This window comes from Durio zibethinus, chromosome 6 (assembly GCF_047325235.1).
Source record: "Durio zibethinus cultivar Kanyao isolate XHJ-2024 chromosome 6, ASM4732523v1, whole genome shotgun sequence".
Lineage (NCBI taxonomy): Eukaryota > Viridiplantae > Streptophyta > Magnoliopsida > Malvales > Malvaceae > Durio > Durio zibethinus.
In genome coordinates this window covers 31,477,767-31,493,494 of record NC_143167.1, presented here as the reverse complement: position 1 = coordinate 31,493,494, position 15,728 = coordinate 31,477,767, and the positions used below count along the sequence as shown (strand labels likewise).

General features: G+C 35.5%; 1 protein-coding gene and 1 pseudogene across 1 annotated transcript; both read right to left on the bottom strand.

The window, feature by feature from the left end:
* Nucleotides 1-1,829: 1,829 nt before the first annotated feature.
* On the bottom strand, nt 1,830-3,643 carry LOC111284455 (zinc finger BED domain-containing protein RICESLEEPER 2-like; annotated as a pseudogene).
* A 10,049-nt stretch (nt 3,644-13,692) lies between these two features.
* LOC111286320 (uncharacterized) lies at nt 13,693-15,519 on the bottom strand. Its single transcript, XM_022876230.2, has 2 exons — nt 15,242-15,519; nt 13,693-14,274 (listed from the first exon to the last, which is right to left on the bottom strand). Exon 2 carries the CDS (start codon nt 14,136-14,138, stop codon nt 13,782-13,784), a length of 357 nt encoding a protein of 118 aa, XP_022731965.1. The 5' UTR covers nt 14,139-14,274; nt 15,242-15,519; the 3' UTR covers nt 13,693-13,781.
* Between the last annotated feature and the right edge of the window lie 209 nt (nt 15,520-15,728).

Here is a 15,728-nt window from a genome sequence, read left to right as displayed (position 1 = left end):
ACATGATTATGTGGATTATTCAGGACATCACCATACAACAGTTAACGGCTGCTGAACATCTACCTCCTCGATGATGGAAAGAAATTGTGAGGTCTGCTGGATTGGTCGTCATATCATTGGCCATGCGATTTGGCTCCATGGGCATGATTCTTTATCAGAGGTGGGACGGTCAAACGTCAAAGTCAGTATTCTTTATTCATGAATGTTAGTTGAAGTGGTCGACGACAGGTTACTAATTTTGATTCTGGCTTTAAGATCCAAGTGCATAATTTGGAATCTGAAAAGTTGAGCAAATCACAAAACTTTGGTACATATAGTGGGATTAGCTTTTGCATCTGAGAGTAGGGGGCCAATTTGCAGTAGAGAAGGGATTGAAATGAGAATAATTTTAGTAGTAGTTGATTAACTACGATAGCAACTGAATAGCTGATCAAATATAATTTTCAAACTTAATCCAATTACCATAACAAACCAGCTTTTTTAAATTTGAAATCTGAAATTTTTTTATATAAAAGAGATAATAACTATACGAATCAATTACGTTAAATTTTGATTTTAGATTTTGTATATTTTTTGTAGGGTAACAAAATCCAAATTCCTATTTAATTGTCTTGCCATTGCTTACCATTAAAATCCTTGGAAAAATTCAATCACCTTCACCTCTCTAAATACTCGTGTATCTGCACTTTTGATGGTTGATACCAAACTGGCACGCCGCTAGCAAAGGAAGACTTTCGTTGGTTTAGCTTTTGACTCTTAAAGCTAGAAAATGTGGGCCTCTCTTCCTAGTTTCAGACTTGGATAATAGGCTAGTAGCTTACCTTTAAACTCTTAAGTAGGGCTGTAAACGAGTCGAGCCGAGTCGAATAATGAGAAGTTCGAGCTTGAGCTCGACTCACAACTCGGGGTTCGATATTCGGCTCGAGCTCGATCGAATTTTATTTTTCAAGCTCGAACTCGATTCGTGATCGAATTCAAGCTATTCGAGCTCACTCTATTAAGCTCGATTAATATATAAAAAAAAGCTCGATTTTTATACTAAAAAAAAATTCGATTATTCGAGCTCGAGCTCGAGCTCGAGATCTTTTACAACTAATTTTTATCAAACCTAATAAATATTATATTTTCAAGATAACAACAACAACAATAATAACAACAATAACAACAACAACAACAACAATAACAACAACAACAACAATAATAATAATAATAACTTACACAACAACCAAATTTAAGCAAATAAAAGTCTCATTAAATGATTCAAATACAACACACAAATATAAGACATAATGAAACTTAGAAATTAAAATCCTAATTGAAAGATATTAAATATCCAAGCAAATAAGTTCACAAATAAGTTCACAAATAAGTTACAACAAACCAACAACAATACATATGCTGCCTTCACAATATTATGTCTTCAAATGAACATTGGGCTCATATTGCTTTTCAATAAACCTATACAAAAGAATAATTACAAAACAAAGAAATTATAATTAACAATAAGAATAACGATAAAAGTACCCATGCAAGAAAAAGATTGTAATATTATTACAATGATCAATAACTTTAAATTTTTAACATTAGCATCAACATAGATTTTATCTTGTCAGTTGTCTTATAATCAGAGCAAAAAAATATAAACAGTATCTTGTCAATTACCTTAACATGAGTTTCTATCATTAGTTAACCTATGGTTCGTAAATTATAATGCAAAAAGCTCAATCTAGACTAGCTACTACCTATTTTTCTTTAGTAATGTTGTGACAAATTAAAAGTATTTAATAATAATATTTCATACCTGTATAGAAGCATTAGATATCCTCACTTTAGGGGATTTTGAGTGCAATCTCAATTGATTTCTTCTCTTTCTACATAGATAAAGTAAAGGAAAATAATAGTTAAAAATTAGATTAAAGCAATGATAGTCACCTAATAACAAAATAATAAAAAAAAAACTCACTTTGTTCTTCTTCTTCACTCCATGAAGATTCCGACACCAATCTCCTCCACAAAGTAATGCTTGCACTATGTCGGGTGATAAAGAAGCACGATAAGTATCAATAACTCCACCTCCTGCACTAAAGGTAGCTTCTGAAGCCACTGTAGTGATAGGAATAGCAAGTATATCCCGAGCCATCTTGGATAAAATACGATACTTCAAAGTGCTCGCTTTCCACCATTCCAAAGCATGAAACTTAGTGGAATCTCCTTCACAGATAAAACAGCCCTCAGCTAGGTAGACATCTAAATCAGATTGTTGTGGTTGAGCAGTTTCAACTGATTTTACATAATTTGCAAATTCAAACCAACCAGAAGAAGAAGCTTCTATATTCATACCACTAATACCATTATCATGCACTTGAGTTTCAGCACTATGCTCATTGCCAAATTGATACTCACGAGCATATTCATCATAAATCTCATAAAGGGCATATCGAACTTTAGCAATATTTTCTTTTGCTTCTCTATCAGGGTACATTCGAGGAAAGCAAAACTCAATCACCCTCATTTTGCACCTTGGATCCAAGATTGCTGCTATAGACATCAACAAATTACATTCTCCCCAATACTTATCAAATTTACTCTTCATCTTACGAACCATTGCTTGAACAAATTCATTTTCATCATTCATCATTTTATCCAACAACACTTTCACACGATAAACTTCATTCAGAAACAGGTTTGAAGTTGGATAATCACTTCCAAAGATGATTTTAGTGGCTGAATTAAAAACTTTTAAAATCTCACAAACTTTCTCCACCTTTTCCCAATCTTCATGACTTGGACAACATTCATAATGAGATTCTCGCTCTTTGAGTCTCGAAAACACTTCTTTGAATTTGATTGCAATCGATAACATCTCGAATGTCAAATTCCAACGTGTTTTACAATCGAGAATGAGTTTCTTATTAGATAACTGTAACTGCTGTACTATATCAGAAAATGAGTTAAGTCTTGCCTCATTTTGATTAATAAAATTGACACTTTCATGAACATCACCAATCACATTCTTAATCTCAGAAAGGCCATCTTGAACCATGAGATTTAAGATATGTGCACAACACCAAACATGAAATAATTTTCCTCCACAAAGCAACATCCTATTTCTTGAAAAAGTGTCTTTAAGAATTCTAATCGCCACATCATTGCTTGAAGCATTGTCCACAGAAAGTGTAAACACCTTGTTTTCAATTCCCTATTCCTTTAGACACTTAAAAATACAATCAGCAATCTCAACACCGCGATGAGGAGGAGGTATGTGAACAAAGCTAATAACACGCTTTTGCAATCTCTAATTAGAATCTACAAAGTGTGCTGTAAGAACCATGTACTCAATCTTTTGATTACTTGATTTCCACAAATCTGTTGTCAAACTAATCTTGTTGACAGTCTTCAACAATGCCTTTAATTTCTTCTTTTCTGCTTCATAAACTTGCATGCAATTTTTTTTAATAGTATTACGTGATACCTTTTCCCATTCAGGCATCCCACGTTTTTGCATCATGTTAAAATCTTTTTCTTCTATAATCGAAAAAGGATGCTCGTGCATAAGTATCCAATGTGCAGCTGCTTCTCTCATCTTTGCCATATCAAACTTGCCATCTGTGAAAGCTGGTAGTATCTGTACATCACCACATGTGTTTACTGGATGAAAGTTGATAATTTGTTGTTGATTCTGAAAATTTTTCTCTTAACACAACTTATCAAATGCCTCTTAAATTGAGTTGTACTTTTACTTGTATTTATTGCTAGCTTCTTCTTGCAATGGACACACTTTCCTTTTTTGAAACCATCAGAAAGAGTGACTTCTTTGAATTCTAACCAAACAGCAGATGTCTTTTGCCTCTTTTTCTCATTACTTTTTTCACACTCTTCAGGGTCAGCATTATCACATTCTCTATCATTGGCATCAATGACTGGTGTTTTATCTGTGTTACCATTAGTGGCATCTAAAGCTTCATTCATTGAATCATTACCATCATCTGACACAATTCGACTAGTAAAAGAATTTATTGTCGGCTGAACTGGTATAGAAGAGATATCCGGTGTGGTTGATGACATGTTTAGTTCCCTATAGCAAAAAAAAAAAAAAAAAAAGACAAATCAAAACAATAATATAATTTTAGGATCAAACAATAATGCAAACAAGTTGTTAGAAACATGTGTGGTAAATTTTATTGCCAGAAACATGCTAAACAAGTTGCGAGAACAAATTATTGGAAGAGTATAAAATTTTATTCTTTGGGAAAATATACTAATATTGTAAGAATTTTAATAAATTTAAGATTACCTACTTCGATAATAATTTCAATTTCTAAAATCAATTTCTTAAAATGAATATTTCTTATTAATTTTCACAATTATACATGCCTATTTAGTATTTATATAACATTAACTCAATCTCATTATAAATAAGTGTCAGGTTATATTCTAACAAATCTAATATGCATAAAGAAGAAAAGTATTCACATTAAACAGTCCCCAATAAATTAGTGATGAACTATATGGAAGCTCAAATTATGATTATGACTAAAAACAATAGAGCCAATGACCTTTTTTTTTGTTAAATAATATGAACCATCCAAAAGTTTTTCTACTGATAAAGCGTATTGTGCAAGTCTTGAAGTGGCCCAAATTCAATTACTTTCTTGCTAATAATATAGAGACTTTTGGTTTACAAAATTCAGTATTTAAATGCAACTTCACAAAGAACATACTGCTTTTCACAAGTTTGCAACAAAAATAAAAGTATAATATGATAGTGTTTGACAAACAAATCAGAATTGAGAATATCAATACTAACAAATAGCTATAACACCTTGCCCCATTTCATTGTTGTTCTCGATCTGCATCCCCACAATATTCATAAGGGTATTTAATTTAGGCATTCATAAAGGTATTTAATTAAGGCATTCTTATTTAAACCACCTTTTAGCATGAATTGGAAGCCTAACATAAAAACATTTAATAAAAAAATGGCACTCAAAAAGTATGTCATGGAAAAAAGGCTACGTTGAGGGATCAGGTTCTGTTCAAGCTACTGTAAATGTCGAATGGGTGGAACGAGCTTACCTTTTAGAGAGAGGAGAAAGGGCTATGTTGAGGGATCGGGTTCTGTTCAAGATCGGGTTGTGTACAAGCTACTGCAAACGTCGAATGGGTGCTACTGCAAACGTCGAATGGGTGAAACGAGCATGGCTTCTTTGAGGGATCGAGTTCTGTTGAAGCTGCTGCAAACGTCGAATGGGTGCTACTGCAAACGTCGAATGGGTGGAACGAGCAGGGCTTCACTGAGGGATCGGGTTCTGTTCAAGATCGGGTTCTGTTAAAGCTACTGCAAACGTCGAATGGGTTCTGTTGAAGCTGCTGCAAACGTCGAATGGGTGGAACGAGCAGGGCTTCATTGAGGGATCGGGTTCTGTTCAAGATCAGGTTTTGTTGAAGTTGCTGCAAACGTCGAATGGGTTCAGGTTCTGTTTAAGCTGCTGCAAAAGTCGAATGGGTTCTGTTGAAGCTGCTGCAAACGTCGAATGGGTTCTGTTCAAGATCAGGTTCTATTCAATCTTTTTAGAGAGAGGAGAAAAGGGCTTTCGAAAGGGTGGAACAAGCTTGAAAGACAATGGAGTGGGATTCGGAAAGAAAATGTGCTGCAAGTAGGGATGTTGGTGAGTGAGAGAGACGAGGAGAAAGACTGAAGGAGAAGAGAGAAAGAAAGAAAATAAAATTTTAGGGTTTTTTAAGCTAAGGGTAAAAAAGTAATTTTATAAATAAAATAATAAAAATAAATATATAATAGAAAAGCTCGATTAGGCTCGCGAGCTACTCGAGCCAGATATAAGAATACTCGAATTCGGCTCGATCAATAAATCGAGCTACTCAAGCTTGAGCTCGACTCGATAATAATCGAACCGAATTCGAGTTTTCTTCGAATCGAACCCGAATAGCTTACGAGTACTAATGTATCATTTACACCCCTACTCTCAAGGCTGGAGCCTTTGTCACGGCCATGGAGTACAGTTAAAAATTTCATATTGATTGTATATTAAAATTAGTATTGAGATATAAGATTTTATATTTTTTTTATGAGATATTTTTTATAAGATAAATTTTTAATATTATGAGAAGTCTAAATAGATAATAGTTTATAAAGATATGAATCATAATAATTAAATTGATCTGAGATATTAGATGAATGCATATTTGAGTTTTGAAATCACATGACTTTGAAGATTGAGTCTCAGATCACGACAAGTAATATAAGAGTTAGCTTTGAGGTACAAGTGATGTGACACCAAATATGGTGAGCCTTTATTAGAGTGAGAGATAATATCAAAGTTTTAGAGTAAAGCCAAAAATCTCACTGTATTAAAATTGATCTTGAAATATAAAAGTTCATATATTTTTTTTTGTGAGATGTCTTTTATAAAATAAAATCGTGAAGACAGAGAATCAAAGACAAAAAAATTAGAGCGGATAATATCTCATAAAAATGTGAACTACTTACATAAAATCTGAGAATATAAGATCAAAATAAATAATACATTATAAAAATATAAACTATGATAATTAAATTAATCTAACATATCAAATGAGTGTATGTTCAAATTTTAGAGCTTAGAGATCGACTCTCGTGACACTTTAGCTTGGTACAGTTTCCATTAATTTCTAAATATCTACCTCATTTATTCACAGGATTGCGGGTCGACCTTTTCTTCATGATTCCAATTTCATCGAACTTATTTAAACGAAAATTTTCCATTGGTATTCTTATCAAGATTTATGTTTTGACTTTTTGTTGAGAATTTCCATTGAATTATTCTTAAGTTGGCTATAGCTGTTTTCCTTTTTAGCATTCTTTTCATGATAGCCAAGCCGTTTATGCAGCCAGCTAAATTGGCTTTATACATTCTCAAAGATCACTTGATCAATAAGCTGTTCTTTTTGGATGAAATGATAAATGTGCTTGACCACTTGGGTCATCAACATACATATCATAATGATTCATCACTTATAAATTCTCTTTCCCAATTTCTTCATAAGCTTTGACCTCTTTTATATATATATATAATCGCTTGCATGCATTTGCATAAACCTCATCCCGCTCTCACCGAAGTCTAGACCGTGAGTTTAAAGAAGATAAAGTTCAAAATTTCTTTATTTTCAGCCATGGAAATCAAAGTATGGAACAGGCAGAATTCAGGCAGAGAAACATTCACATTAGGCAGGAGCTACATCCAACGGGGCAAAGATGATGACTCGAAACCAAAGTGGAGAACGTTTTGGAAGAAATTCAGTAGAGAAAGGAAGAAAATCTTCGGTTCCCCTGTTGCATTCCAGGGTTCTTATAACTCATATGAATACTCACAAAATTTTGATCAAGGAACAGAATGGGCAGAACCTGATAATCTTTCTCGGTCTTTTTCAGCTCGGTTTGCTGATCCGTCCAGGATCTCAAGAAGGAACGAGTTGTTGCATTGATGTGATTAAAAATGAATAGGAAAGCTTTACTATGTGTTTAATTATCTTTTGAGTTTGATCTTTATAAGAATTCAACCTCATGCTTTTGTATACAATTTTCCCTTCTTTTCTCCTCTTGTTGCTGCTTTCAATTTTGATTCCAGTCATTAGTTTGAACTGATCTTTTCTCTGGAAGGCCATTGGATTGAAGTCAACAATTAGAATGGCTGTGAATTCTTAGAAAAAAACTGATGCAGGCAGTCCTATTAACGTTTAAATGATTCATGTCATTGTTTGAGTCAAATCCATCCTGTTTTGATCCAAAACTCATGCAAAATCATTAGGAAGCAGCACTACCAATGTGTAGTTTTCAGTTCTCGCTGCCGGTTTTCAAGATATCTTGTTGGTCTTCGAGGTGAAACTTTAGCAACTTAGTAAACCAAGAAACATTATGTTTCGAAGCATGTTTGAATGTTTCTCGATCTTTGTTCTTCTAGTTGATCAGTTACCTTGTTCTTGGTAATACTAAAGAATTAACATTTGTTTATGATCTTAATGCAAAGTGAATAACACAAGACAAAAAGGAAAATATGGAATGTTTCAACTTTTACACTTGTTCTTTGCTTTATTTACAAGTAGATGAAGACGCTTTTGAGAGCTAGCCTTCACGACCTTTCCATTATACTATTCACTAGTGGAAGACAACATGATAAAAGCAAAGAGAATCTTGCAGTATTATGGTTTTTTCTTTCTATATTATATGGATATAGTCATACTTATCATATGTTTGGGCATGTTCCACCGTCACAAGTTTCAACCAATTTTAACCGCCGCACGTTGTTTAACAGAGATTTTGCAGACACATCCAAGTTTCCAAATCTCTAGAAATGAAGCCAAAACCTTTGGCTAAAAGCAAATAAAAATAGACAAAAATAAGAAGAACCGGTTTCAAAACTGTGGCATTGACACCGCCAAGCCAGCTGTGATGGCGGATCCCCTTGGAGCCAATCGTCGGCCACTAAATTTTGCCTTAAAGTCAATCAAGCAAAACTAGTTAGTTTTTTTCTTATAACAAATCTAAAAACTAATAAAAAAGAGGCAAGATGATCATTCATTCATTGCAGTTAACTACTTTTAAAAGGATTCCTTTCATGAAGGCGTAACTTTGATGACTAACATTTGAGTACAGATTGTTTACATTTATCTCAATAGATTCCTTTCACGGTGACATAACTTTGATTCCTAATTTTTGAGTATGGAATGTTTATATTCATTTCCATAGATTCTCCAAGCAAGAATTAATCATGCTTCTTTACCATACAAATCAGTGTTGGAATCTGGCATTGATTTCTTATTTCCCTGTGAAACTAGTTAGATATCTTAAGTTATCAAAGATAAAAAAAAAAGCAGGTGAACTTTTAATTTTAATTTGCATTCTAAATGAATATATTTATCAATTAATTGGTAATCACTTTCGAATCATGAAGCTTCCAATCCCCAAAATTAAAAAGAAAAATACTGAACTATATGGCAATTGTATTCCAAGGATGCCCCAGCTTATACTTTGACCTTTGGTGGCCATCAAATCTAGATTTTGCTAAATGTAAACAACGTTGCATTGACTCACAACTTGGGTGTCACGGGCTAAGCTTTTCTCAAGGAAGCAATAGACCATGTGGTATTTGGATGAACGCTTCCACACAAATCAGTCAAGGATAACCCGATATCTAAACAGGCAACATTAAGCCACAAGTTAATCTCAAGCATACACAATTATAGACATTCACATTGAAGAGCTAAAAAAGCACATCAAGGCAACACTCAGAGTTTTTGAATAAAAAATATTTTATTAATATCAAGAATAGTACATTAAGAACTTTCCCCCCATCATCGGGGCCAAAGCGGCAACCCTAGATAGGTAGCCTAGCATATACCTTAACCAGTGAGACAGTCCAATAATATGCCGATTGCTCCCCCCCTCTAAAGAGCAAATGATATTTTATAGCTATGCTATCACTAGCTGTTACAATGTTTGAAATGGAGATATTTTTCCCTAGCATAAGAGATCTACCTTCTCCCCTGGCACTTCTACCCTGTCATGGCCCTATACAAAGGTTGGCTTATGACAACCTAAGCCCGATCATGGCCCTATACAAAGGTTGGCTCATGACATCCTCCCCTACCTATTCTATCGACGTCATCGTCGATTTATTGGCCTAAAATTCTTCAATCTTCCACTAGAATGCTCGGAGGTCATGGTCTTTTTCCCAACTGGTTTCTTCTAGTCCTAAGCCATCCCATTTCATTAAGTATTCACAAATTATTCTTCTAGATACCTTGGATACCCTATTCGCTAGAATCTCTTCCACGATGCGTTCTAATGGTGGCTTCATGATGATGGTGGCCTTGGTTGACTCTCTGTGGCTTGCATTTACGGGATCTGCATGGAAGGATTTTAGGTTGGTCACATGGAATATTGGTGCACCTTCATCCATTTTGGTGGATCAATTTTATATGAGGCATTCCCCACTCTGAAAAAGATCTAGACCCTTATATTTTTGTACTAATCTATGATCTTTCTTTCTCAGAAACTTGGTTTGTTCGGGTACTAATCAGACAAGAACAAGATCCCCGACCTTGAATTACTGTTCTCTATGACCCTTGTTTGCCCACTTCTTCATGCACTTAGATGTCTTTTCCAAGTATGCTCGTGCAATCTCTATGTTTTGTCTCCATTCTTTACTGAGGTTGAAGGCTCACGGATTCTTCCCATCATATTGCTCAATGAAAATATAAGGTAGTCTAGGTAGTTGTCCATTGACTACCTTAAACGAACTCTTGTTTGTGAAAAAACTCTTATTAGAGTTAAAACAAAGTTAAGCGACGTCCAATAACGAAGGTCAATTTTTTTGATTAGCTTGTACAAAGTACCTTAAGTACTCCTCTAACAACCTATTGAATTGTTCTGTTTGACCATCAATTTGGGGGTAGTAGCTTGAAGAGATATTGAGTTGAGACTCCGGTATCTTGAAAAGTTCTCTCCAGAATAATCCCGTGAATCTTGGATCCCTATCATTGATAATGTTTTGAGGAAAGCCCCAATATTTGATTACATGTTTAAACATTAACCGTGTTGTATCTTTCATAGTACAATATTTTTGGGTATGAATGAATATAGAATACTTCGAAAAATGGTCAATCATTACCAAAAGAGATCTAAGATCGCCAACTTTGGGAAGGCCCGATATGAAGTTAAGGGAGAAACTTTCTAAGGTCTAATAGGTACCGGTAGTGGTTTAAGCATGCATGCTGGTTTTTTCTTTTCAACTTTATCCTATTGGTAAATAAAATAAGTCTTGGTGTAATCCATCACATCTTGTCGTATGTGAGGCTAATAATAGCTTTGTTTTAATAGAGTCAAAGTACGTTGCCATCCGGGGTGACCCACCCATAGTGTGTCATGACATTCCTTCATCAGCATCTGTTTTAGACCTCCTACCTTCGATACAAACAATTGAGGGCCTTTTGTTAACAAGACCTTTTTTTTTTACCAAAAGTACTTAGACTTCCCTTCTTCTGTTAACTTCAGGATGGCTTCGGCCTGGGTGTCTTTTCTCAAATTATCTTCAATTAGCTAACAAATGTCTATTGTGACTTTGCTAGTTGCCATTTGGGCAATCCTCCTAAGGGTTACCAGTTTAACTCATCTACTTAGTGCAACAATCACTTGATTATTTCTTCCAGCTGTGTGCTTAAAATAAAAATCAAATTCAGCTAAAAATTATTGCCATTTGGCTTGTTTTGCTATGAGCCTCGGTTGGGTGAAGAAATGACTAAATGTTATGTTGTCCATCTTCACGACAAAGTGTGACCCCAATAAATAATGTCGCCAAGCCCTCAGACAGTGAATCACTGTCAAAAGTTATTTCTCTTGAGTCGTATATCTCCTATCAACTTCACTTAACTTCTTGTTTTCAAATGTTATTGGGTGTCGTTCTTGTAATAACATTCTCTCAATAGCAAAGTTCGATGCATCCGTTTGAACTTCGAAAGGCTTTTCGACATTGGAAAAAGTCAATACAGGATCTTTCATGATAGCTTCATTCAATCCTTTGAAAGCTTCTTGACATTCACTTGTCCAACACCACTTATGCTTCTTTTTTAATAGTTTTGTGAGAGCAGTAGTTCTGCGGGAGTACCCTTCCATAAATCTTCTATAATAGTTGGCCAATCCCAAAAATAAGCAAAGTTCACAAATATTTTTTGGTGTTGTCCACTCTTTGATAGCCCTAACTTTTCTCATGTTTATTTGAATGTGGCCATGTTCGACAATGTGGCCTAAAAAATGAATTTGTGTTTGAGCAAATGTACATTTCTCTTTTTTTATAAACAACTGGTGGTCTTGTAATCTTTGAAGCACCAGGCGTAGGTGTTTTGATGCTCTTCCAAAGTGGAGCTATATGCCATTGTCATCTAAATAAATGACCACAAACTTGTCAAAATAATCATGAAACACCTGATTCATCAAGATACAAAATATGGCAGGAGCATTGGTTAGTCCAAAAAGCATAACAAGAAATTCAAATACACCATATCGTGTTACACATGTGGTTTTTGGCTCATCACTCTTCGCAATCCTGACCTGATGATAGCCAGACCTCAAGACCAATTTGGAAAACTATTTGGCCTGACTTAGTTGATCAAACAAATAAGCAATAAGAGGAATTAGATATTTGTTTCTTATGGTAACCTTGTTCAGGGCCCTGTAGTCTACACATAATTGTAGGTTTCCATCATGTTTCCTCTGAAATAGCACGGGTGCTTCAAAGAGTGCTTTTGAAGGCCTAATGAACTCAGTCTATAAAAGTTTACCCAATTGTTTCCTTAGTTCAGCCAATTCTGATGGAGCTATACAGTATGGGGCCTTAGCAGAAGAAGTTTAATTTTATGGTTAACCGATCTTCAAGAAGGTAAGATCTTAGGCAATTGCTCTAGCATCACATTCTCAAATTTTTTCAACACCCTTTTCACGCTACCGGATATCAATTCCAACTCTATCCCATCATTGTAAATCGGTATAGCCACATAAGAGGGCTCTCATCTTTTTACCTTTTTCTTGAATTGTAATGCTGAAATCATTTTCTTTCTACTCTTCGATAAGATTGTGGTCGACACCACACATGGATGCTTCCATAAGAATAATAGACAACTAGTGGTAGGGATTGGTATCACCTGAGCCAATATCATGAAGTCTAATCCAAGTACAACATCAAAGTCATCCATGATGAAAACTATGAAGTTATCTTTCCTTTATATGGCCCCAATTTAGTCATCACATTCTTGGAACTTTCACTGATCGCAAAGGCTGGTGAGTTAACCGTTTTTATTTGCCCACAGTCCTTACTCACATTGAAACTACACATTTTTGCTTCATCTGTTGTGATGAAGGTATCGGTTACACTCGTATTTACTATAGCCCTTGTGGTCTTCTTATTGAGTACCAGGTCCACATATATCAAGCCTTTACTCGATTCTTTTTTTATCATATTTAGCTGGGTATGAAAGGTATTAAGAAACCGTATAGAGCCTATCATGGTCGACTCATTTTCCATTTCTTCGACTGTTTAGGGCACTTTTATGGACTCTTGAGATGAGGCTCTCAAAGCATTAAGGGCCCCTTTATGTAAGCATTCAACCACTCGATACAACCCCTTGCATAGGAAACAAGCTAATAGTTGCCTGGGCTTAAAATTTGCTGCATTGTTTACCTTGGGTTGGATATTGTCTCAACCAAAGGGCTTTTTGTCTGATCCCTCACTGAAGGGTCGGTCCACTTTAGCCATCTTTCCCATACTCCCAAAGTTGGAGTTATTGCCACCTGATGGAAGATTTTTTCATTTTAAAGAGCTATCATTGTAATCATGAAGACGTTCAGCTGCAGCCATGGCCGTGGCCACATTTTACACCTTTTATCTTTGTAATTCCGTCATGGCTCAAGGTTTGAGGCCTTCAAGGAAGTAGAACATCTTGTCTTTTTCGGACATGTCTCTAATATCTAACATCAGAGTAGAAAAGCTCCTCACAAACTCTCGCACTATTCTCGTTTATACCAATTCTCGAAGCTTCCTTCGAGCCATATACTTCACATTCTTAGGAAAAAACTGGTTTTTTAATTTCTGTTTCAGATCCACTCAAGTTTTAATAGGACATTCATCATTTACAAATTTTGAACACCATCATAGTTTGGCATCCCCTACAAGGTACATTGATGCCACTGTAACCTTATCTTCCTCTGATTCAGTACATACAACTTAAAAGTATTACTTTATGTCAAACAAAAAGTTCCCAAGCTCTTTGGCATTTTTTGCCCTCTCGTAGCATCGGGGCTTTGGCACCTTAGCCTTTTTTCCCCTTTCTGTCAAGCTAGAACTTGATTTAGTCATAGCCAGTTGTAGAACACTCACTTGGGCTCTAAGCTCATCAAACTCTTTTTGGAGGACATTCAAGGCATCTCTAACCTCCTCACTCAAGCTATGTAGAGTATCGGACAACTCTCGCTGGGTTGTCTCGATTTCCCTTAGTCGATCATTTGTCACCACATAAGCTTTTAAAGTGGCCACTGCGACCTCCAACTCTTCAATTATCTGTTGGTAATTGAATCCACCACTCGTGGCCATTTCTTCAATTCTCTAGCACTTCTCAACCATGCTCTGATACCATGTGTCACGGGCTAAGCTTTTTTCAAGGAAGCAATAGACTATGCGGCACTTGGATGGATGCTTCCACACAAGTCAACCAAGGATAGCCCGATATCTGAACAAGTAACATTAAGCCACAAGTTAATCTCAAGCTTAAACAATCATAAACATTCACATTGAAGAGCTAAGAAAGCATAACAAGGCAACACTCGGGGTTTCCAAATAAAAGAAATATTTTATTAATATCGAGAATAGTACATAGAGAACTTCCCCACCATCGTTGGGGCCAGAGGGGCAGCCCTAAACCGGTGGTCTAACACATACCTTAATCAGTGAGTCAGCCCAACAATACGTCGACTAATCACCCCCTCTAAATAGTAAATGAGATTTTATAGATATGTTACCATTAACCGTTACAATGTTTGAAATGAGAATATTTTTCCTTAACACAAGAGATCTACCCTCTCTCTTGACACCTTTACCGGGTCATGGCCCTATACAAAGGTTGACTCATGACAACCTAAGCTCGATTATGGTCCTATGTAAAGGTTGGCTCATGACATTGGGGCTGTGGTCTGCTTAGTCGATGATGGACCCAGGGCGAGCTTCAACCTCTTTTGGTGAGATAATGTCTCGGGACTTGGATTGGGTAGACATGTAGCTCACTGCTCACGTGGTTGGAGACTTGGAGTCCCACCCCATAAGTTTTGTATTCAAGATGTAAAATGATGAGCCTCAAATAAGTGAAGCGAAAATCGCTGTCCTAACTCCTAAGAAGTTAAAACTTGGAATGACACTATCCGATATTGATAGCATATTCCCCGAGAAACCATCAACAACAAAAGCAATAAAAATTAAATAATGCTTATGATTTGTCACAAGTCTAGAATCACAAAGTTTATGGTAGAAAACAGTTTTTGCTGATGATTTACTAGGATCACAACGTTTAATCTGTACAAAACACCTTCACGTTCCAAAGTTGAACGCAGAAATACATGACATGAAGCCATAGATTTCTCGAACTCTTGAAATCTCTAAATGCATATATAAAACGTTCTCATCTAGTGGACAAGGAGCCTGACCTGACTATCAATCTCCAAATCATCCCGCAGCATTAGTTGGAAGATCATGAAGCTCGTTCCGATTTCCATAGAGAAAAGCATTAAAGCCCATCTAGAGTTGCAAACCATTGGCTGACTAGAATGAAATACATAGTTTCAAAAAACAAAATACCCTTTCAAACCGAACAAAAACAATAAAAAAAAAGAACGAAATAACAATTGTACTTAGATCAATTCACCCCTAATAGATTAGGATTTTATTCCATTAAGAAAGTATCATAAAAAAAAATTTCCTGATCAGATTGGTAAAATCATGAAAAGCATTTTGATTTATTTATCTCTTATTTTACATATAATGAATTTGCTAGAACCAATACATGATTTACTTTTAGTTTTTCTGAGATTGGGTCTTATATTTGGGGGCCTGGGAGTGATGTTACTTACCAATCCAATTTATTCTGTCTTTTCATTGGGATTGGTTCTTGTTTGCATATCATTATTCTATATT